The sequence below is a fragment of the Euprymna scolopes genome, unplaced genomic scaffold (genome assembly GCF_053919585.1).
Source record: "Euprymna scolopes isolate OS-2025 unplaced genomic scaffold, ASM5391958v1 sca128, whole genome shotgun sequence".
In the NCBI taxonomy this organism is placed as follows: domain Eukaryota; kingdom Metazoa; phylum Mollusca; class Cephalopoda; order Sepiida; family Sepiolidae; genus Euprymna; species Euprymna scolopes.
In genome coordinates, this window is record NW_027633134.1 from 51,070 (window position 1) to 77,178 (window position 26,109).

General features: G+C 35.6%; 1 protein-coding gene and 1 pseudogene across 1 annotated transcript in view; both read right to left on the minus strand.

Annotated features, from left to right (window-relative positions):
* The window catches only part of LOC145273652 (zonadhesin-like), a gene marked incomplete at its 3' end in the record, with an annotated part of 68,132 nt that overhangs the window by 36,690 nt on the left and 5,333 nt on the right, over window positions 1-26,109 (minus strand). The window contains exons 2-3 of the mRNA XM_080127088.1: window positions 21,142-21,332; window positions 14,649-14,832 (exon numbers count right to left, since the gene is read on the minus strand). Of these exons, the coding sequence (XP_079983214.1) occupies window positions 14,649-14,832; window positions 21,142-21,332 (375 nt within the window). The remainder of the gene's footprint in view (window positions 1-14,648; window positions 14,833-21,141; window positions 21,333-26,109) is intronic.
* Window positions 19,087-19,203, minus strand: LOC145273654 (5S ribosomal RNA; annotated as a pseudogene).

Sequence of the window (26,109 nt, forward strand, 5' to 3'; positions counted from 1 at the left end):
GGACTCAAGCAGTGCCGATTGAGGAGAGGTGGGGTGATGATTGCGCAACTGTTGTCCTATAATACGAAAGGTAATGAAATGAAAACCCACTGTAAGAGGGTCTCCATTGTTTATGAGACTGAACAGAGGCACACACACACACACACGCACACACACACACACACATATATACACACACACCCACACACACATATATATACACCCCCCACGCACATATATATATATATATATATATATCTCTATATATATATATATATATATATATAAAGACTAGACCATAACACACCCACACCTACACCCACCCCCCCCCCCCCCACACACACACACACACACACACACACACACACACACACACACACATATATATATATATATATATATATATATATATATATATATATATATATATATATATATATATATATACAATAGTGAAGATAAATAAGAATGTCGCAGTGTCACAGCAAATGTAGCCGCCCCGCCACTGTCTACTGTAAATTGCATACGGGATAATATTAATATTGATTTTACTAAACACACAAAGAAAATGATGAGTCCATATGAATAGGATCGGAAGTCGGCATCACCAACCGCGCCCCCACCCCCGCATGTGTTGTGGAAAGGTCGAAAAAAACTTACTCCCATCAGAATCTAACACACAATAAAATGCCAACGAAGGTGAAACTCCTCTGCGAAAAGTTTTCGTTTGTTTGGTAACAGATGGAGATAAATCATCTATGGACAATAATACAAAGCGATTTACTGGTGCAAAGTATATTAAATAGGAGATTAGCATATCAACAACTGACAGTAGGCGTACGTTTTAGTAGAATATATAAATTTTAAACGTTTCCCCCACCGTTTTTCCACTGCATATATTATAGCATGCTTGCCTACGCATATTACAGGCACTCAATATTATCGACGTTTAGTGACCTTATTAAAAGTATTAAAAATATTCACGCAGAGTAGACAATGCATTGTGGATGCTTTGTCGGCAGCTCCTATGACTCTCGCTTCTCCCAATTTGTCTCTAAGTCTTCGTTTAGAATGAGTGATTTTTCTGACAAAGGCAGAAGAAAAACCTCTATCCTAGGTCGGCAGTACTTTTGTATGAGCAGTTGCCTCAGATGTCGGAAATTTTCTGTTTCTATTTCTATCCTTGTAACCATGTCACTAAAAGTAAGGCTATGACAACAGCATAATCTTTTCATCGTTTTGATTCTCAGGTATATATCCATTGATATCTTATATGTTTTTATGTAGGGTGATGTGGTTCTCCATTGATTAATTGTGTCTGTCGGAGATTCAAAACAATGGAAAAGAATATGCTGTTGACATAGCCCTACTAATAAGGGTGCTGGAGGTAAACGTTTTACTGGGCTGACGTTATCCGCCTAATAGTAAGGGACCCGCACCTTGGATTAACCACTAAGTAGGCCGTCCTTTCAGCAGGTGCAAATTACTGGGGCTGCTGTATTGTCATTTGGTGAATGGATTCTAGACCATGCAGTAGGTTCAGTAGAGGCTTCTCGATGCCATATTATAAGTAATTGCTACGGCTTTACCTTATCATGGGCTACAAAAAATATTTCTTTGTTTCTTTTTCTCCTTTACTTTCTCTCTCTGTCCTGCTGTAACCAAATGTATCGACCTGTTCCACAAATTCCAAAACTCCACCATGAAATTTCTCCAGAAAAATACACGACTAAACCCAAAATTCGAACTTCCAATGCAGACCCCCCCCCACTACCATATCTCCTTCTCCAACAGCAGAGGTCTGCATTCCAACCTTCCAGAGGTTGAAATTCAATTACAGGAGACTAAAGCAGATCTAATCTTCCTAGGGGAAACTGGCATTGAACCGACTATTACCCTAGACGAGTTCGTAATTAAAGGATATTCTAATTTATCATCTAAATCTGACCCTTAAGATCGCCATGGGCATGGAATATGTGCCTACATTAGAGATTGTTTTCCATGTAGTAAGGAAATCTCCAGTGAAGACTCTAAATTACCCTATATGTGCTTTCAAATTACACTTGCTCACACCACTTCGTTTATATTTACTCTCTATCTCTCCCATAATAGTAGAGTTATTGTCTTTAAGAGCATATATGAGAAAATTGACCACAACTTGTTTTCTCGTCCTTCGGTTAACATTCTCTATGTCTCTGTGGAGACTTCAATGTTCACAATGTGGAATAGTTAACTCCCTAAAACAAGACCGATGATGAGGGAAGGTTCTGTCATGATTTCTTAATTGCTTATGACTTTACTCAGATTGTTCACGAATCCACCTGTGTGCCCGACACCGATGGTCTCCTAGACATTTTTCTCACAACTTGCCCCGACCTATGTTCATCTTCCGTTCTACCCCTACTGGGATCTTCTGACTAGTCGGTTGTCTCTGTTAAGATAAAAGCAAATTAATCCTCCGACAAACCTCTTTATTGTACAGTATATCAATACTCTATGGCTGACTGGGATAAGTTTTCGTATGTTTATATCATATCTACATCTACGTTCCATGTTTAAAAAGAATGCGTCCACTATAGTATCAGACCTGACAGAATGGTTAATTGACCGTTTCATATCCTAAAAAATTCCAGCAGAAACCTTACACCCAGCTATGGTTATCTCCAGAATGTGTTGTTACAACTGCGTGCAGAAATCACTACTTCCATCGCTTCCAACGTAATAGACGTACTAAAGCCGTCTTCATGGCTGCTAGAAACCACTGTAAAAGAGTAATAAAGAATGCGAGTTGTATACTCAGTCTGTCAAGTCCAAAGTTGCTGAGCAGCGATTTGGTTCTCACCAATTTTGGCAAATAACAAACAGAGTCCTGAATAGAAGTGTGTGCTCTATCCCAACCATCATCAATCGACCTGAGGTAATTTCGTCAGCATCGGATAAAGCCAAACTCTTTGCCAAAACTTTTCAGCTAATTTTACCTTATGTGATCAGGGCCGTCAACACCTCGTATTTCCTCCTATGTCTGAAAACATGCTATGCGACATACAAATATCTGTGCATAATGTTACTAAGCTATTCAAAAACGTCGATTCAAGTAAAGCAACTGGCCCTGACAGCATTCCTATTATAGTGTTGAAAAAGCTTTAACTAGAACTAGCTCTCATACTTACAAAGCTGTTTAAGTATTGTCTAAAGGAGAATTGCTTCCAAAGACCCTGGTCAACCTCATTAGTATATCCTGTATTTAAAAATTCAGATGATACGTCATTTCCCTCTCAATACAGACCAATCAGTCTCCGTGTGTCATGAATAATTTGGTGGAGTCTGTGTAAAATAGAGAAGTATTCAACAACCCCAACAAAAATAACCTCCTCAGTAACATGCAATATGGTTTCCGTTCTGCTAGATCTACAGCAGATGCACTAACAGTTATATTTCAAGGAATTAGCAAATCTCTCTATGTCCTTTCTAGGACAATTGCCCTTGACATATCAAAGGCCTTTGATAAGGTATGCCATAAAGGTCTATTCCAAAAATCTCCAGCTACGGTATAGCTGGAAATATCTTTTCAATTATTAAATCATTTCTCTCTGAAAGGTTCATAAGACTAGCGGTTGATGAGCAGAAATCAGAAGCTCACAGTATTATTGCTGGAGTCACCTCTCTTCTGATCTACATTAATGATCTCCCCAACTCTCTTCTGACCTCAACTCTCTTCTGATCTACATCAATGATCTCCCAAATCACATCCTAAGATCATTCATAGACATTTATGCTGATAGCACTAACATGTATGGCAACACTTCAAAGGCCGTAAATGACCAAGTTGTCTGATTCTCTCTCCTCTGATCTTGATCACGTGGTGTAATGGGAAAAGAGGTGGTTGGTTAATTTTAATATATCTAAAACCAAGCTTCTATCTTTCCATCATCAACGCTCTGATCCCAGTCTGGACAATTGAAATGAATGGCTCTCATCTTGGGGATGGTCCATGTTTTGACAAGCGTCTTTACTCCTGATCTGAGATGGAACACATACATTAAATCCGTTGCGAAGATCGCTGGAAAAATTATGGGATTCTTCTACAGTTCCAATAGATATCCCACTGTTGATGCAATTCTCTATCTGTATAAGAGCCAAGTACGTCCTAGGATGGAATACTGTTGCCATATCTGGGAAGGAGATGCTTATCTTGCCTTGACAGAGTTCAAAATAGACTCCGTAGCCTAGTGGAAGAAGCCCTTTTTCTCTTCCCTGCTACCTCTTTCCCAAAGAAAGACGTTGCGAGCCTGTCTCTGTTTTATCGTTATTTTCATGGAAAGTGCTCGTCTAAGCTTCAATTTATGCCCCCGGTTCCCCTGTTCTGACTTTGACGAAAAACACTTGTCTAGCTGAAACCATTATCAATGATGTCACATACTCTTTATCTGGGCCTAAACCTAAACGTAGATTCCATGAACAAAGCTTCTTTGTTAAAAGTACACGCATGTGGAACTCTGTTCCGTATTCCTGCTTTCCTACTTACTATAATATAGTTATCTTCAAGTCCAACGTAAACAAGTACTTGATGAGTCATTCCCTTAAGTAATTCAATTAACCCAATTTCCACTCCTAACGATTATTACATTTTCCCATTGACTACTGTACATTCATTAATCCTTATCCTCGACTGGCCTCTGTTCTTTTTAAAACAAAACAAAAACACTAATAAATAAAACGATGTAAGTCAGCCCATTTATGGAGTATTGGTGCCACATTTGGGTTAGTGTATCTGTTAGATATTGACCGGGCAATGCCAAAAGGTGTACTGGTTGACGATTATTATGATCGTTATAAATATTTGTAAAAATCGAATGACAGAAAGAAATCGTGAAATAAATATGTAGAGATAAAATTATTTCTGCTAAAATGTTTTAATAGAACAGGAGTAAAATACGCGACGAAGATAGATCATTTGATTTTATGTCTTTGGTCATGTGGAGTTAATTTTGTGAAACGAAACTCCAACGACCGTCCCATCGATGAAATGTTGAATCCTCTGCCTTTTTTACAAGCCGTTGTAAATATGTAAATACCCCTGACAAACTCGACAAGCAGCAAAATCCCACCCTTATACAGTAGAGATCTGTAGATGCTGGAAAACGTTTTATTCTAATAGTTTTTCCCTCGAACTTCTAGACTTTGGAATTCCCTCCCGGGTTCTTGCTTCTTTGACTATACTGACAGGCAGAAGTTCAAATGTAATGTGAATAAACATCTTGCTGCTAAACTCCCTACATAATGTCTCTGCAAATTATGTCTCAAATAATAGCCCCCCCCCAACATCCAAGAGGCACTGTGCCTTCTTTGGGGTGAAATAGCAATAAGAAATATATTTAAAGTGCAATTCTCATTTATGATTGTTCATATTTAATTGTTTTCCTATGAGGGCAATATGGTTGTCTTCAAGTCCAATAAAAACAAGTTCTTGATAAGTCGTTCCTCTTAAGTTAACAAATTTACTGAATTTCCATTACTGACAATTACTATATTGTCCAACTGACTACTGTACACTCTTTAACACTTATCCTTGAGTGGCCCCTGGGCCTTGATAAGTGGTGATGCCTATGTAACCCCCCCACCTCGGGCAACGTTGAGTACCCAGGTTAGTCTATAATATAAATCTCACTTGTCTGTTTAAATGTATGTATGTATGTCTAAATGTATGCCTAAAACTTTCTACAGGGGGGACGGATTTTTACAAGATAAGTAACATTTTGAAGTTCGACATCTCAGATGACACATATCCAAAAATTAGCACCAAACCTTAATTCCTCCACCCTTCACTGGGCATTTTTATACAAGGAGGCATCGATTTTTTGCGGTCCATTTTTGAAAGTCATCGTATCAGTTGGATTGACTTTGTCTAACTTTAACGCCTCAATTTTACAGTTGCGTCATGGAGTAGCGGTAAGACTTCAGATTTTCTTTCACTTTCTTTTCCGCATTTGTGTACCAGGTTCAAGCCTATCTATTACCACTTGTTTTTTTTTTTTTTTTTTTTTCTCAACACACACCTCCAAAAACCCGGGCAATGCCGGGCACCCAGGCTAGTATAATAATAAATACGAAATCTGCATTCATCAAAAAATTATATTTAAGCGTATTATGCCGGGCGAATTGCTAGTCTATCTATCTATCTATCTATCTATCTATCTATCTGTCTATCTATCTATATATATATATATATGAAGATCTACCTACGTTATAAAGTGCTTTTGAAAATTATTGTTTTGTATTTTAGGTTATCAATACAGTTGAGTTATATCATTATATATATATATATATATATATATATATATATATATATATATATATATATATATATATATATATATATATACGAGGGGCGTGCAATAAGTAATGCCCCTGACACACTTCCCATGGCAGTAGAGCAACCAAACTTGTTAGAGTTATTAGTCTTTCTCTACATAGGAACCACCCAGAGTTATGCATTTCTCCCATCTGAGGCAGCTCTGGAGACCGTTTTTGTAGAACACCCAGGTTGGTCCTCCAACCATGACAAATCAAGCATCTGGGAAACGCTTTCCTTTCAAAAACTACTTCATGGCTGGGAAGAGGTGAAAGTCAGAGGGTGCAAGGTCAGGAGAGTAGGGAGGATGGGGAAGGATTTCATAACCACACACCCGTGCTTCTGATCTGGCGACATGCGAGTTGTGGGCCGGAGCGATGTCCTGCAGGAGGAGGGTACCTTTACTGATCTTGCCCTGTCTCTTGATTTTGATAGCTTCCCTTAATTTCCTCAAAAGTGAAGCATAATAGGCTCCTGTAATTGTGGTATCCTTTACCAGGAAATCTGTCATCATTACTCTGTCCTGGTCTCAGAAGACCGTGAGCATGACCTTGCTAGCGGAAGGCTGCATTCTTACCTTCTTTGGCGGTGGTGAACCCAAGTTCTTCCACTACATTGACTGGGCTTTTATCTCTGGATCATCCTGTGTAATCAGTCTTTTGAAAAACTTTGACTCATCTTCCTGGCACATCTCCAAATTCATCCTTGAGCACTCGATGCGTTCTCGCTTCTGGAATGGTGTGAGCAACCTGGGAATCCATCTGGCAGATACCTTATGCATATGCAAATGGTCATGAATAATAGTTTCCACAGACCCTGTACTAATTTTGACATCTTGGGCTATTTGGCGAATAGTAATGCGCCTATCTTCCAAAATGGCAACTTGACGGACAGATGCCTCATCAATGGCAGAAGTGAGGGGGGGGCGACCAGGTCTGGGAGCTGTTTCCACAGACTTCCAGCCATGTTTGAATTCATGATGCCAGCGTTTTACACGGTCATATGATGGGGCATTATCACCATAAGTTTCTTTCATTTCATCAAAAGTCTCCTGTGGTGTTCGTCGTTTCAAATACAAAAACCAGATCACTGCTCGACATTCAACAGGCTTCATTTCACACCTGACTCCATTCAAACACCTGTAAAACAGAAACCACAATTAGTTCAGAGCTGTGATTTGCAAAAATGAGATCACTGCTCGACATTCAACAGGCTCCATTTCAGGAGCGCATGGAGACATGTTAGAATTAAACCGTTTCAGTTTTCATGATTCCATGTGATGTTCTTTTGTGTTTTGCATCTATAATCGTTTCTGTATGTCCAGTTTGTGTCTGTAGTCCGTGTGTGGCATTAGTTTCTGCATTCTAAGGTTTTCATGCAGTTTTCATTATTGTTATCTGCTATATTTTTCAATCATCCCTCTGATTCCAATCTCTTTTATTCTTTTTTTCAAAATTTTTCGGTATTGTTCCTAGTGCTCCTACTATTAGTGGTGTTATCTTGACTTTATTTATTTTCTAGATTCCTTTAAGCTCTCCGGTCAATTCTGTATTTTCTCTGCTACTCAGTGTCCTTGATCTTCAGTCTTTGATCTGCTGAGACGGCAAAATCTACAATCTGGCAAGACTTTTCCTTCTTATCAACTATTATGGCACCCGGTCTTCTTGCTTGGATGGGTTTATCCATTTGTATATCCATGTTCCATAGGATCTTGTGACGTTCATTTTCCAGTGCTGTTGCTGGTTTGTGTTTGTACCATTTGTCTGTGTGTCCAAGATGCAATTGTCTGCATAATTGCTAATGTACTGCCTTCCCTACTTGATCTTTTCTATTTTTATATTCTTTTTGGGCTACTTTGCTGCATTCACTTATTATGTAGTTTATTATTATTATCATTATCGTTATCATTATTATTATCATTATTATTATTGGCTCACAAGGAGCCTTCACAAAGGTCATAAAAATCTCATTGAATACAGTCTGTGGTGTTCCCTGGAAGCTGATTGACAACAAGTCTCCCCAGATTTTCCAGTACTCTCCACCTCTTTCGATAACATTTGCAAATAAATTTGCATTATCGACACAGCTTTTTGCCATTGATTTCTCGTTGGCAGCGGCCATTGGTCATTACTAGAATTTGAGTGGCAATAACACTCCCTAAGGTCCAAGTTCTCTTTGTACTTATACAGTAGAGGTCTGGTCAGTGCTCACTCCTTGGTCTTTCCTTCCTGCTTGACTACTTGGCAATTTGGTTTCACTCTTTTGGGGGAGGGCAGTGATGTTATAATGGGGGATGGGGTGGGAGAGCTTCAATGTTCTTGATTCTATGTAGCGCTTCATATTTGTCTCTGCAGCAGTTTGTCTGGTCTGCACTTGTGGTTACTGTGTATTATTCTCCACATTCAAGGGTATTCCATAATATTGCAGCTCTTTTCATTATGTTGTTCGTTGTATTTTTCCAGTAATTCCTCTGATTCCAATTTCTTTCATTCTTTTTTCAAAGTTTTTTTGGAATCGTTCCTAGTGCTGATACTATTATAGGTATTAGTTTGATTTCCTTCATCCTCTACATCCATTTCAACTATCTGGCTAGCTCTGTGTATCTGCTCTGTTTCTCCTTTTCTTTGATATTCACCCTGGGGTCAGCTGGGACAGCCAAGACTACGATTTATCTTTCTTGTTAATCATTATGACATCTGGTCTTCTTGCTTGGATGGGTTTATCAGTCTGTATGTCCATGTCCCATAGGATTTTGTGATTCTCGTTTTCAATACTGTTGCCGGCTTATGTTTGTACCACTTGTCTGTGCGTTCACGATGCAGTGTCTGTTCTTGTATTCCTTTTGGGTCAGTTTGCTGCATTCACTTACTATATGGTTTATCCTTTTTTTTTCTTTGTCCACAGACTCTGCATTTGCTGTTTTCTTGTGTTTTATCGATCTTTGCTTTGATGTGGTTGGTTCTTATCGAGTTATCTTGTGCTGCAGTAATTAGAGATTCAGTTTCTCGGCTTATGTGACCTTTTTGCATCAATGTCCAAGCGTTTTCGTTATTCTCGTAGTTTGTCATCCTTATGAATCTTCCATGTAGTTGTTTTTCTTCCCATTTTTCTTTTCAGTAGGAGTAGTCACACAAGCCATCATCAAAGATTTCTCTGGAGTCTGAGTAACAACAAATCTCCCCAGAATTCCAGTACTCCACACTTTTTTGGTAATCGTTGCAGATTAATTTGTGTTATCATAACAGTCGCTTACCATTGCTTTATCAATTTATTATTATTATTATCATTATTATTTTTTTATCATTATTATCATCATATTTTCATTAATAATAATAATAATAATAATAATGATGATGATGATGATGATGATGATGATGATGATTAGTTACTCTAAAACGAGAGAAGAAAGCAGCCATGAAATAAAACAGAAGACGAAAAAGTGTATATGAAGAGACTCAAACTGCTCCTGAAATCTCGATTGAACGGTAGGAACTTATTCACAGCCATCAATTCATCGGCGGTTGCTGTAATTCAGTACAGTGCAGGTTTTGTAGGATGGACACAGGAAGAAATGAAACAATTGGATAGAGACCCAGAGAAATTGTTAGTCAAGTATGGAGCACTTCAGCAAAATTCACAAAGAAGAAAAGAGAAAGAGGGCTGATTGGGATTCAGGAATGTGTCGGGGGAGAGCTTAGAAGTGTGTACCACTACTTTGCTAACAGTCACGAAGTCCTACTTAGTGCAGCAGTGTCGAAAGAGGAAGAGCTAGATAAAGAATCACTGAAAGATAAGCAGAAATACAAGGAAAAAATTGAAGGCCCCTTGAAACAATGTAACACAGTGCTAGGTTGTGGAATGATAAAATGTTCATCGTGCCAATCATCATAGGTGCACTTGGCTCAATTCCAGTTAATTTTATGAACAACTGAGTTTCTATTAGTGTACTCTAGAAGTAAGTTCTGCTTGGCACAGCAAACATCCTACGCCAGATGCTTTCTATCTAATTGACTCCTTGACTTTATTCACTAGCTTTGGTGCAAAAGCCCACTCTTGAGTGCACCCCCCCCTAAAAACGTGTGGAACGTCACAGCATTGTGAGGTCAACGAATTCCATAATATTATTAATTATTCATTTATTTCTAATCTGTCTATCTTATCTATAATATAAATCTCACCTGACTGTTTAAACGTATGTATATATGTATGTAGAAACTTTCGATAGAGGCGACGGATTTTCACAAAATCGGTATCATTTTGAAGCTCGACCCTTCAGACGACAAATATCGGAAAGTTGGCCAAAAGCATTAATTCCTCCACCCTCAACTGGGCACTTTTCTACAGGGAGGGGTCGCCTTTTTCGCCGATATTTTCGAAAGTCATCGACTGGGCACCCAGGCTAATCACAGATAAATAAAATTTAATCATTTTAATCTTAAACTTATGATCACTTTCGCTGTGTAAAATTATTTGATATAAAAAATACATATGTGACTAATGTTCTCATTGACCCATTTTCTAGTTCATGTCTGGGCGTCAGAAACACCCTCTATCAGCTTTCTATATTATAACTACCCTCCCATAATCTAATGATGTGTTCGTGTCTTTTTCATATAGTGCTTTTGTTGATTCGTGATCTTTCAGGTGAAAACATTAGTACTTACTTACGCATTTCAGGTAAAAAAAATTATTGCATACTTAAATGTCATGTTGAATTAAGTAAAATCATATAATGCTTTTATTGATTAGGAATCTTTATTAAGCCTACTCATTTCAGGTGAAAACATTATTACCTATTGATGTGTCATGTCGAAAGAAGTAAAACCATGTACTGCTTGTGTTATTTTGAGATCTTTTAAATCTCCGCATTTTAGGTGAAAACATTATTACCTACATACATGTCAGGTTGAAATTAGTACAAATTCCAACGCATTCCAGATGAAAACATTTTTAACTCCTTAAATGTCATTTAAAAATAAGTAAAATCATATAGTGCTTTTCTTGTTTAGGGGTCTTTATCTTTTCAATCTCCGCATTTAAGGTGAAAACATTATTACCTACTTATAGTTCATGTTGAAATAAGTGCTAATTCTAACGCATTTCAGATGGAAACATTATTACAAATTAAATGTCATATAAAAATAAGTTAAATCAAAGGGTGCTTTTGTTTATTAAGAATCTTTTAAACCTACGCATTTCAGGTGAAAACATTATTAACTTTTTACATGTCATGTTGAAATAAGTAAAACCATATGTAGCTTTTGTGTAGTAGGGTTCTTTTAAACCTGCGCATTTCAGGTGAAAACTAGATTATCTACTTACATGTCATGTTAAAATTATTACAAAGCAGTTTTTTGGAAATATGGAAAACTAGGTCTATCCCTTCCATACTCGTGCAATCCAAAATGTCCTTAAATAGTAAACAACTTAGGCCCAACAGAACTTACATAAAATCGACCTGACTTAATATCATGTGTGTATCATGTACATCTAGCTGAACTTTTGAAAAACATTAAAGACAGACGTGCACTGGGAATTCTGTTTGCAAATGTTTGTGTTATTGAATTTCAAAAAAGAGGGCTACCCCACTGCAGCATGATCATAATGTTGCGAGATCGGGTTAAAATCAAAACAGGTCAACAAAATGATGCAATTGTCAGCCGAGATACCACGACCCGAAGATCGAGAGCTTCGTGATTTAGTTAAGTCTTTAATGGTACATGGTCCAACCTCAATGTAATTGTTTGATTATGTAATAAGATGGTTCTTACTGATGTGTTTTTTTTATTCAAATTTTCAACTATCGTGGAATGTTCACAGGTTCTGCTAGTTATTATTATTATTATTATTATTATTATTATTATTATTATTATTATTATTATTATTATTATCCTACTTCGGTATCGAAAAGTCTTGTATAACTTTGTTAAATTTAATTGGTTGCAATACCGCTGGAAAAAAATCTGGAATATATATATATATATATATATATATATATATATATATATATATATATATATATATATGTCAATTATAGACATTTCCAGGTTGGTATCTGAGGGCGCATTAATTCACTGGGAGATATGCACCGCCAGTATTTGTAAAGACATACATCTAAGAAAAGGAAACTGTGATGTAAAAACCTGCGGTTAATTGTATACTCTGTCCCGTGACTGTCATCTACACCGACAAAGCTTAGCAGTAATACCAAAAAGTGTGGTTGATTCTACATAAAACCTTCACCACTATAAACAAGCCATCGGTGTTGACTTCTGAGCAACTTAGTTGTTGTGGCGGAAGCTCACACATCGAAATCGACGGGAGAGTCCATCATATATTTTCATTTTTAAACTTTTGTGAAAAAGGTCTGGTCTTTACGGCGTCAATTAACCCTCTTATTGCTTGTGCGGTGATAATGGCTTGAATTTTAGTTTAAAATGAACATGTCAAGTGTCATAATTCCATTGTGCTTTAAACAGAAACATTCATTTCGGACGCACCCCTATCATATCAAAGATCTTACTGTTGATTTTACATATGGGTCTATTTGGCTTATGTAGTGATAAAACTTCTCAAATGCACTAGTCAAGTTCGGCTGTGTAAGGTGTTAACTTTGGTCAAAAATCGGCTGTTCATTCTTTCATTTTCGACTATCGATTATTAATACTTATCGAAGACATTCCGATGCACAACCTATCTAACGACACCGACAGGCCCATAGGTTTTGTATCTGAATGTCTTCTAAAAGGACCGATATGTAAAATCAACAGTCAGTGCTTAGATATGACAGGAGCGCGTCCGAAACGAATGTTTCTGCTTAAAACACAATGGAATTATGATACTTGACATTTTCATTTTAAACTTAAATTCAATAAGAAGATTATTTGGCACCGTAAAGACCAGACCTTTTTTTACAAAAGTTTAAAAATGAAAAGAAAATCTCTAACGTTATCCAAACGTTTACATACGAGACCCACGCGTTGTAGACTCAGTCGCAAAGAATACAAAGAATAGAAAAGAAGAAGGAATTTCAATTCCTATTTCAGATTTTAAGTAAAGACCTTTATTCCTTATTCTCTCGCCACGCATGGCCTCTAGCTACCGTTGTGATGTCACCTACGTCTCTAACGTGATTGTCTGCTTTTTATAGTTTTTTTCTTTTTCCTTGCCGTGACGTCATTTCTCACACGGCTCGGCATTTGCATACGCACGTCCGCGCTCTGTTACATCGCTACAGCATGATCATGTACAAATTCAATGTTAGCAAATTCTTGTTGAACCGTCCTATTAATAAATCTACTTCGGACGATTGTTACTAATCGTCATGTTATCTTTATGTCCTCTTGATAAATTCCAAACGATTATCCTCGAATAGCCCAGGTACCTTGATAAGAAGTGATTTATTATTACATAGAAAAGCATTGTATTTACTCAGTCCGGAGCAGTTGCAGTACAGGCCAATACGTCCTAAAATACTGCTGCTACACCTGGAGAGGAGCTACTCAAAGCACCTTTTTCTTGCTTCAATAAGACTCAAACTGGCTCTCGAATCTAGAAGGTGATCTCGTTTTATTCTCTCTGCAACGTTGCAAGTCTAGATCTACTTTATCGTTGTCTTCATAGCAATTGTTCAATTGAGCTTCAATCTATGCCCCTTACCCCGGCAAAACATAAACACTCAATAATTCCCCTCAACCTCTAACCTGTGCTTAAATTTAAACGCAAATTCCATGACCAGAAACGGCCGCATGTGGAACTCTGTACCACCAGCCTGCTTCCCAGATGACTACAACATCGTTGTCTTCAAATCAAATGTAGACACGTTTTTGTCGAGCCGCCCCCTTAACCCTTGGGCTACGATGGCATTTTTACACACAGTGTCTACGATGGGTGTGAATTTTTTCACATCACATAAAATCATGTATAGGATCTTGGAAATTTTTTTATCAAAAAACAATACAAACATTCAAACATGGGTTTCAAGCATGGGTTTCATTCATTGATTAATGTTAGGGCAAAGAATTTCGTAGTCCTTGAAGACATCATTGTTGCAGTTGTTTGTAATAAAAAAACTATGTGTAAGCCTAAGGTTAAATAATCAAATTCTACCCGATTTTCACTGCAACCGATCACTATGCCGTTGTTCCACTGACCACGTTGCACTCATTAACTCTTATGATCGAGTTAGCCTTTAGGCCTTGATAAGTTGTAAAAGAATGATTGCGTTGTATCATGTTTTAAAATTACAAGTTCTTTTTTATGCTCTGTACTTCGATCTAAAGTGTGTTAGTCTAATAAACACCCACTTTGTACTTACGTATTGGGATGCATTTGTCGTTGTAAGAATGGAAACCTTTGTTGCAGACACATTTGCGAATTCCGTCCTCGGTTCCACAGTGGCTGTTTTCTTTGCAAGGGGGAAACGTTTTCACCTCTATCTTTTTGTTGCCGACACACATGACTTTCTTACTGCATTGGCCATCGTAGAAATTTTCATTTATCTAAAAATTATAAAAAAGCAGAAATGAACACTAAAAATATTACAAAATATACGTTTCCTCATTAGAGAGAGAGAGAGAGAGAGAGAGAGAGAGATAGAGAGAGAGAGAGAGAGAGAGTAGCTTTTCAATGGGAACTTTAAAAAATGTGTTAGACATCAAAAGCCACACTTCAATGCAATAAAAAGACACTGCTATGCCGAAAATAGAAATTGCACAACGTTCAGTTTTGTCTCGTCTGGACATTGATATTAAGCGACTACTTTTTGTATTAAAAATTTATTAAAATGAACTTCTTAATATACTCAGTCATGAATATGTGAGCGACTACATGAATGTTAACTAATTCGCATATTCCTTTGAAAAACGAGCGTTAATTAATTACTTATTAATTTTTTAGGGTTTCTTATTAGATAATTGGTTTCACTTCACTATTACGCTGAACACTGCATAATTGCGTAGAATTTAATATGAAAACCTTCTAGCACATATATATATATATATATATATATATATATATATATATATATATATATATATATATATATATATATATAATGACCTTGTTGGTGTGTACAAAATGTCTCCACCAAACTCCTCTCTGAATATTTGGTCTGCAGAGTTGAACTTTGATATAAAGGGTATTTGGACCGGTAGCACATTTTCGACTTGGTTTTAAATCGGCAACAGTTGCTGCTAAGGTGTGAAAAAAAAAACAGTTGACTTTGGCAGGGTAAGTCGGAGAAAACATTATTCCTGCTATTACTTTTGCGCATGCATAAAATTAAACATTCATCGCTCAAAGCTACTTAATTTTTAACCTTTCGTATTCATCTGTTGGTAGCCCAGACGGTAACGACGCCGGAGAGACAAATGACGACTACGGTTGGAGCGTTAAACGGTATTGAAGTCACATTTTGTTTTTAAATAACTTTTGAAATCATTACTTTATATTGGATAATAATCAATAGAGGCTTGGCGCTTGAATGATGAATAGGAACTCTCCTTGTATTAAAATATAATATCAATGCGTATTTTACGACCAGATAACGCCGGGCGGCTTGTTAGTTAGTTATATTTTACTGCTTTGTATGTAAGCCACAATTGCTGATGTTAAATGACAGAAATTTGCTAACATTGTAAAGATCTATTTGATTTTGTATAAAGTTGTTTCACTCTACAGTGATGTTTTAGCTGGCTTTTGATTATGAAATCAATTAGAATGTAAGGGGGATAACCTGGTTCTTACTTTCGTATCTTTAGTTGTTCGTCTTTGAAAGCACAACACTAAAACCATGGGTGATCTCGCGTTTATGTTACATTCCACACAACCTTTCTGACGACAATTCTATTCTAAACTGAATTGATTGTATCTGCTATCACTATCCATCAGTTACAAAAAAATGCTCTTGCGTTTGGACTAAATGGTTCCAAACCTGATGTCTAACTCCACTGCACCTTCCCTTAATTGTCCCTCAACAAATTGTCCCTTCCCTTCGACTCATATACTTAAATTATCCCCAAGTTTTTATAATACTTCTTTACGTCATATTGCGCCAGATCTTTTAACGCCCATTTCCGAAATGATATTTTGAATTGGAGTGAGCGAATTTCGTAATTGCTTATTTTTGCACCACTTTTCAATTGTCCCATTGTTCGTCAGGTTCGTCCGATGAATACTAGAGTTTATCAACTAACTTTAGTTAGAAGTACTTAGGTGTCATGCCAATAATTACGTAATTAGGTGTCATCCCAATAATAATATAAATTCCAAAATTTACGAGAATATAATACAGTAGAAAAAAATCGACTTTTTACCGTAAAATCCAAGAGAGATAATTGCAATTTATCGTTTTGACTTATCTTTCTTGCTTTCCTTGCTTTCAATGAAAATCCGCCATTTCAAAATAGAAAATGTCGAGGCGGTAATTTCTATGATCTTTTTTAAAAATAAAAAATAAATCTAGCTCATCTACTGGATTATTTGATATAATCTTTTTATACTATACGAATTTCGACACTTTAGTGCATACTAGTGTGTTTACCTGAAATGCATTTGTTTGAAATCACATTATACTGTAGAAGCACTGTCTTTTTACATGACTTGCTGCACATTGTTATCATTTTGCAAATAAAATCGATTGATTGAATTATATTAACCATTTTCCCATAGGATTAGTGACATGCTTCATTGAATATAGGTATACGTTTTTTTTGTTTGTGTTTTAATATCGTTTGCCTTAATATTCATATTTGCTTTCAAGGTTGTCACAGCTGAGAGTGGTAGTGGGTATAATCCCCTTCTCCTTTAAAACATGCCCACATCGTGTATATTTCAAATAGCCTTTGAGAACCCAGGCCAGCTCCCAGCCTTCTTGTGTGGCTTAGCTACTAAGTCCAGCAAAACTGTGAATCCAAACTTGAGGAGAGGCAAAGGCGGCCCACTGCATCTTAAAACCAGCCGCTTCGGGCAAGTGAGGTTCGTCAACTTTGGATCGTAGCTCACCTAGAAAAAGGCAACTCTGATTCAAAACCTTTGGTGCCTTGCGGGATTACCCCCATCAGGGGAAAGGCTAAGGGAGTGAATCCCGACAGAAAATCCGGAGACGGAGTCCCTAAGGCGGCATGACTTTATATTTGTATCACCCGTAACTCTTGTGGCACAGTTAGAACCAAGCTGTCTTTTCCTTGGACCCCCTGGCTTCACGGAGAGTGTCGGGGTACTGCTGCACGGGTAACAGCTACCTTCCCATATTACTCTGCCCAAGTTATGTAGCTCCAGTTCTTCTTCTTCTTCTTCTTCTTCTTCTTCATCATCATCATCATCATCATCATCATCATCATCATCATCATCATTATTCATATTTTAATTTAAAAAAAGCATTGTTAGATATTTATTATTACAGATCAAAACACATTTAAATGACGAGCAGATTTCATGTTTTCCAAGGGACTATTTTATTCTATATAAAAAATTCTTATAACATTTTAAAATGATCTGTGCCATAGAAGGACGTTCTTACCAAATTATAAGTACTTGGGAATGTAAAACCTGCCTGTTATAAAATAAATTACAAAGAAATGAAAGTCCTTATATTAAGCAAAAGAAAGCAAATGAAAATAATGTTAATATATATAAAATGACTCTCCCTATCCCTATCCACAAAATATCCCTTGGAGTTGTTAATAAAATTCACACTCCATTCTGCAACCAACCATAATAGGTATTGATATATCCTGCGAAAGGGATATATTCGTTTGAAGTAGCTGAGTGGTCTTGGCTACTATATTCGAGTAAAAAATCTGATAAGTCGCCTTAATGAATGCATGTTGGTATAACCTTAAGCGTGAGGTTTGTGTCGTACCTTTCGACGTCTCTCCTGAGTGTCTCTCCTATTCGTTATTTATGAGGTAATCAGCCAATCATATTCTTGTGGGGAAGAAGAAACCAGATGTATTCAAATTCATTACAATAGATATAGCTAAGCGTCAGTTTATGCCTGAGTTGTCTGCCAAGCTTCAATCGTGTTTATCTAGTAGTTTTTTTCTTTGATTATTCATATTTAACTTATTTATATAACGAGTCCATAAATTGAAGCCTAGAATGAGGAACCATTTTAATGCATCGCCAATTATCTATCATTTGTTAAGTGGATTTAAAATTGTTGATTGAATTTATATATTACTCATTTCTTATCACTGTCGACTTTTGTTCACTCCAGGCCGTGCATATTTCCACTGTAGTGGAAAGGACTACTGTGATATGAGTCAGATTTATAAGAGGCAACTGAGGTTGGAAGTTGATCAGTAAAATGTTTGTCCATATTATACCTAAATTTATTAAATTCAAATGTTGCCACGGACGGACTAACAGCTAACACAGAAAAAAACTCCCAAGGTAAGCGGTCCAGTGAAAAAAAGCCATTAGAGTAAAAGAATTTTCTAGTGATTAGGATGGGATTTCTGCTACTAGTAGAATGGATCAGGAGTATTTAGGCTGAGGAGATTCAAGTGCAGAACGCTCATCGGATTACATTCCATAGAAGTACTTGTAAAACAGGCGCATCCAGAAACAGGCTCCTTCAGTCTTTGACAGACTGTGGATACCCACGTAGGGGTACCTGCGCGTGAAATTTTTGTGGCAGGAGGTGCGCAATCTCCAACCACACCTCTCATGAGTCGACATTATTAAATACCAGTGGCAAGTGAAGTATATGTGCAGGACGACTGGAAACAAATGCCAATATAAGCAGAGAGCATATACAGTGCCTAGAATTTCCAAATAGTCACCCACCTGGTACTAACCAGGCTCAACGTTGTTTAACTTCGGTGATCTGACGAGAACCGGTGTGTCAACGCGATTATGCCGTATTTACACCCCCCCCCACACACACACACGCACACACGCACGCGAGCGCGCGCATATAACTTAAGAAAAGCACGCTTGAACTGCTGTATTTTAGCGACATCAACTTAATCACAAAACGCAAAAAAAATTAATTTTTTAATTAGCGTAAAAAAAAAATCTGACTCTTATAATAGTGCAATTTTAGTGGCATAATGCACGAATATGGAGTGTTTTAGGATATTATTATATTATATATAATAATAGCACAGAAAAGTATATTATTATATCGATAATACATATCTCTATCTCTATCTATCTATCCCCCCTCTCTCTGTATATAATATATATAACTGGATTTTTGAAAGTATCTTTATATTCCAGCTTGCATAATATTGTAAAATTAAAGTTCATATACCTATTTATAAGACAATCCCAACCAGATCAAGAAGTTCAATATATGAGTATAGTATAAATAAAAGTAAATTAAAAAAAATTATGATAAATTTATTATTCGACAAGGAATACAATAATTTGAAGTTATTTCCTTAATCCAGGGCTTTTCAAAAATGGCTCATCATAAGAAATTTTTGTTAGCAAAATAATGTTATTAAGAAGTCATAAATTTTGCAATTCAGATCATAGTAAAACAAAAAATAAAAAATAAAAAGCTTGCATGAAAAGTAATAGATTAAGGAAATAACTAACGTTAAATAATAAATTTGTAGTTAATATTTTAAAATTTACTGAATTTTATTCTAAATTTTCATTTATACACACACGCACATACACACACACATATATTAAATGAAATACTGAATTGTCGTAGAATTACAGATGGTATAATACTGTAAACCTAAAGTTCAAATACATATTAGCATCAATATTTATAAGATAATCCCTAACAGATAAAGAAAGCTCAATATGCGAGACAAAGCAATTCTTTTTACGTTATCGTTTCAAATTAAATTTCCAATTTATGTGCTAATAATGATTTCATTCAGAATTTCCATATCTATCTATCTATCTATCTATCTATCTATCTATTTATCTATCTATCTATCTATCTGTCTGTCTGTCTGTCTGTACACACACACACACACACACACACACACACACACACACACACACACACACACACACACACACACACACACACACACACACACACACATATATATAAGTGAAATACTATAAATACTATATATTGAATGAATGATTAATACCGTCTAAAATTGTAATTCAATAGATTTAAACTTGTGTACCTTATGTATTATATTATATATATGCTCCGGGGGCGTCGATTTCTTAATCACACTTTCTGATCCTGGTATCACAGTTTCTGCACTGGGAGAGAACTAAATACCTTATATAGATACTATTTTATCATATAAATATCTGTATATTATTTAAGAGTTACTGTGTTTGGCGAGTTTTTCGTTGTTCGTTCAGCCCATCGTCTGCTGTATTAACACACCAGTTTTTACCTTAGCTTCGAAATTGATAAGGCGTTAACACATCGACCATTTTAGGACAATTTACCGTCACACTCAGTCGTTTTGATTAACATGTTTACACTTTGCCAAAAACACGAGATATCCTGTTAAAGTGAGGATATGTACAGAGCGCGCGTAGTATCCCGCGGCCTCCACGCGCAGGCTATCGCACGCATCCTTACAGACTGTCCTCTAACTGAGGCATGCTCCTGAAGGTTTACTTGTACACTGTCGACGATGGGCCTCGAGATGGGGTGAAACGGTAAGATGATGATGATGATGATGATGATGATAACCCAGTTTTTAAAGCCTGACACACTTTGCATGAAAGATAGGAAATAAAGTCGTGTCGACTGTCTACCCAATTGTGACATTTGCCAATAATTTTTTTTTTTATTAGAGACTTTCATCATAGACAAAATATTTTGTCTTTTGGTTTCTTTTGTCATGAACTTAGAAAACGTCACTCACTTGCATATACCGACCATTGTAAGAACAGCCACATTTTTCTTTCTTTACGCATCCACTGTTGCTGAGGATGTAACCAGGTTTGCACACACAGGCTTCTGTATATGCTGTGCATGTGGGGTGGATGTCAACACAAGATGACTGGCAAACAAGAGCTTTATACTTGTACACTTCGTTGACGCCGCAGCTCAATCCTGAAATAAAACAAATGAAAATTTTATATAACCTTATTCTACTAGTGCAAGCGACAAGATGATTATTGCATTCAATGTGTGTTCCACATGGGACGTCATTAATACATATTTCTTCTTACAACTATCGATAAAATTGTACGGTAAACTAGACTCCCAAGCCTTGGTAGAGAAAGTACTATTGGAAAAAGAAAAACTTTTACATGTAAACATGCACTAAGTGGTTGCATGTTTGCAATGCACACGAATAACAGACTTACTGTAGATGAGAAATATTTGACGAAGGGAAAAGAAACCTACCTAGAAGTTGAAATCTCTAACCTGGAGTTCCACCAACCAGAATTCGATTCAACCACCTGTTAATGTTTCTACAGAAAAACCTTCTCTGCAATGGTTATAATCTATTTGAGTTTTTTCAAAAGATAATGCCCGGCGAAATGCGGGACCCCTAGACAATAGTTTTTTTTATATTAATAATTCGGCAGCTGATTATTCCAATTAATCGTTTTTAGTGTGGTCGCAGAATAGCTGTATATATTCTAGCGTTGGTTTTCGGTGACAGATGACTTGTTTGTGTTCGATTGGATTTGTATTTTGATTTGGTCGGGTTAAGCGTTCTCAGTGGCAGGTCTTTTTTCAGGGGGAAAAAAAACGAGTATCATTTTAACCTTAAAAAAAAACATTGTAACTCATTTAAACTGAAGTTGTGATTTTATTTAGAAGATGAACTACACACTGACCGAAATGACGCAACCAACATAGCAACTTTAGACCAGCACAACGAGCAAACGATCACAACCTGTGCAGTAAGCGTATACAAAGGAACATGGTAACGTCGCCAAGAAGATTTCTGTTTTGTATTTTACTTTAAAAAATTCCATTGTATTTTTATATATAAACTATTCATCTTCATTCTTTTCAACACTGCAGTTTATTTTCAGTCAGTTCTCTTTGTTGATGGATAAGAACAAGAGTGTTTCAGTTCTTTTATTCTGTTCGTTGTCTAACGTTTCTATTGTCTATAACGTTTCTATTGTATATAACGTTTCTATTCGATATAACGTTTCTATTCTATATAACGTCGAATATTCTATATATTTTTTCTATTCTATATAACATTTCTATTCTATACAACGTTTCTATTCTATATAACGTTTCTATTCTATATAACGTTTCTATTTTATATAACGTTTCTATTCTATATAACGTTTCTATTCTATATAACGTCTCTATTCTATATAACGTTTCTATTCGATATAACGTTTCTATTCTATATAACGTCGAATATTCTATATAATTTTTCTAATCTATATAACTTTTCTATTCTATAGAACGTCTCTATTCATTATAACGTTTCTATTCTATATAACGTCTCCATTCTATATAACGTCGAATATTCTATATAACGTGGAATATTCTATATAATGTTTCTATTCTAAATAACGTCTCCCTTCTATACACCGTTTCTATTCTATATAACGTCGAATATTCTATATAACCTCGAATATTCTATATAACCTCGAATATTCTATATAACGTTTCTATTCTAAATAATGTCGAATAATCTATCTACTGTCTCTATTCTATATAACGTCTCTATTCTATATAACGTTTCTATTCGATATAAAATCGAATATTCTATATAACGTCTATATTATATATATAAAATATCTATTCTATATATAGTCTCTATTCTTTATAACGTCTCTATTCTATATAACGTATCTATTCTATATAACGTTCCAATTCTACATAACGTATCTATTTTATATAATGGTGAATATTCTATACAACGTTTCTATTCTATATAGCGTCTCTATTTTTTATACCGTATCCATTCTATATAATGTCTTAATTCTATATTAGGTATCTATTCTATATACCGTCTCTATTAAATACAACGTTTCTATTCTACATACCGTCTCTATTCTATATAACGTTTCTATTCCATATAAGGTCTCAGTTCTATATAACGTTTCTATTCTATATAAGGTCTCTATTATATATCACGTCTCTATACTATAAAACGTCGAATATTCTATAAAACGTCGAATATTCTATATAATGTCTCTATTCTATATAACGTTTATATTCTATATCACGTCTCTATTCTATATAACGTCGAATATTCTATATAATGTCTCTATTCTGTATAATGTCGAATATTCTATATAACATCGAATATTCTATATAATGTCTCTATTCTATATAACGTCTCTATTCTATATAACGTCTCTATTCTATATAACGTCGGTATTCTAGAGAAGGTCGAATATTCTATATAACGTCTCTATTCTATATAGCGTCGAATGTTCTATATAACGTTTCTATTTTATATAACTTATCTATTCTATATAACGTTTCTATTCTATATAAGGTCGAATATTCTATAAGATGTATCTATTCTTTATAGCGTTTCCATTCTATATAACGTCGAATATTCTACATAACGTCGAATATTCTATAAAACGTTTCTATTCTATACAACGTCTCTATTCTATATAACGTTTCTATTCTATATAACGTATCTATTCTATATAACGTTTCTATTCTATATAAGGTCGAATATTCTATAAGACGTGTCTATTCTATATAACGTTTCCATTCTATATAATGTCGAATATTCTATATAACGTCGAATATTCTATAAAACATCTCTATTCTATAAAACGTCTCTATTCTATACAAAGTCTCTATTCTATATAACGTTTCTATTGTATATAACGAATCTATTCTATATAAGGTGTCTATTCTATATAACGTATCTATTCTATATAACGTCGGATATTCTATACAACGTTTCTATTCTATATAGCGTTTCTATTCTTTATACTGTATCCATTCTGTATAACGTCTCTGTTCTATACAACGTTTCTATTCTATATAACGTCTCTATTCTATATAACGTATCAATTCTTTATAACGTCAAATATTCTATACAATGTCTTTCTATTTTATATAGTCTCTCCATTCTATAGAACGTCTGTATTCTATATAACATCTCTATTCTATATAACATATCTATTCTATATAACGTCGAATCATTTATATAACGTCGAATATTCTATATAATGTCAAATATTTTATATGACGTCTTTATTCTATATAATATCTCTATTCTATATAACGTCGAATATTCTATATAACATCGAAGTTCTATATAACGTCGAATATTCTATATAACGTCTCTATTCAATATGACGTCGTTATTTTATAGAAAGTGAAATATTCTATATAACCTCTATTCTATATAAGGTCTCTATTCTATATAACGTCGAATGTTCTATATAACGTCGAATGTTCTATATAACGTCTATATTCTATATAACCTTTTAATCTATATAATGTCTCTATTCTATATAACGTCTCTATTCTATATAATGTTCCTATTCCATAGAACGTTTCTATTTTATATAACGTATCTATTCTATATAACGTTTGTCTTCTATATAATGTCAACTATTTTATAAAACGTATCTATTCTTTATAACGTATCTACTCTATATAACGTATCTTTTTTATATAACGTCTCTATTCTATACAACGTTTCCATTCTATATAACGTCTCTATTCTATATAACGTCTCTAATCAATAAAACGTCTATTCTATATAACGTCTCTATTCTATATAACGTCTCTATTCTATATTACGTCCTTATTCTATATAACGTATCTATTCTATATAAGGTTCCAATTGTACATAACTTATTTATTCTATATAACGTCGAATATTCTATACAACGTTTCCATTCTATATAGCGTTTCTATTCTTTATACCTATCCATTCTATATAACGTCTCTATTCTATATAACATATCTATTCTATATACCGTCTCTATTCTAAAGAACTTTTCTATTCTATATACCGTCTCTATTCTATATAACGTTTTTATTCTATATAACGTCTCTATTCTATATAACGTATTTTTCATTATTCATTTTTCACCCCAAACAAGGCACAGTGCCACTTTGAAGCAGGGGCTACTATCAGGGACTTAATTTTCAGGGGCATTATGAAGGGAGATGAGTAGAAAGATGTTTGTTCACATTACACCTGAACTTCTGCATATCAGTACAGTTGGGAAAGCAGAATCCCGGAAGGGAGTTCCAAAAACCTGCAGTTCTGGGGAAGAAACTATATGAGTAAAAGGCTTTCTTGCACCTAGGGAGCTCTACTGTAAAGGGAGGAGACTTACTAGCTTGTCGAGTTTGTCGGGGGTAGTTACGTCGAGGAGGTACAAGTGTTTGCAGTTCGTCAGAGCATTCACCATTAAAGTATTTGTAGAACAGGCAGAGGGATGCAACATCTCGTCGATAGAACAGAGGCCGAAGCCTAAATGACAGTTCAGAACCTATCAGGTTGGCGACTCTCTTTTGAACCCTGTCCAGGAATGAGAGACAAGCAGCAGATGCACCAGCCCAAATGTGACAACAGTACTCCATACATGGGCGAATGGTAGCCTTATCGAGGTACAGGATACTTTCAGGTGTAAGTCATTTTATTGCACGGTAGAGGGAGCCAACCTTCCTTGCAGCAGCCTTGGCAATGCTCTCAATGTATCTATTCCAGTTCATATTCCCTGTAAACGTTATGCTGAGGAGTTTAAAAGAAGTACTTTCAGGCAATGTGTTCTTACCCATTGGTGGTAGAGAAAGTTTCTTGTAGTTATTGAAGGAAACAAGCATCGAATGTGACCATCCAAATTTGTACCCATTCCACTACAGATTGGAGGTAATCCTCTAGTGTTTCTGCCATTTCCCTGGATATGTGTTCATTTGT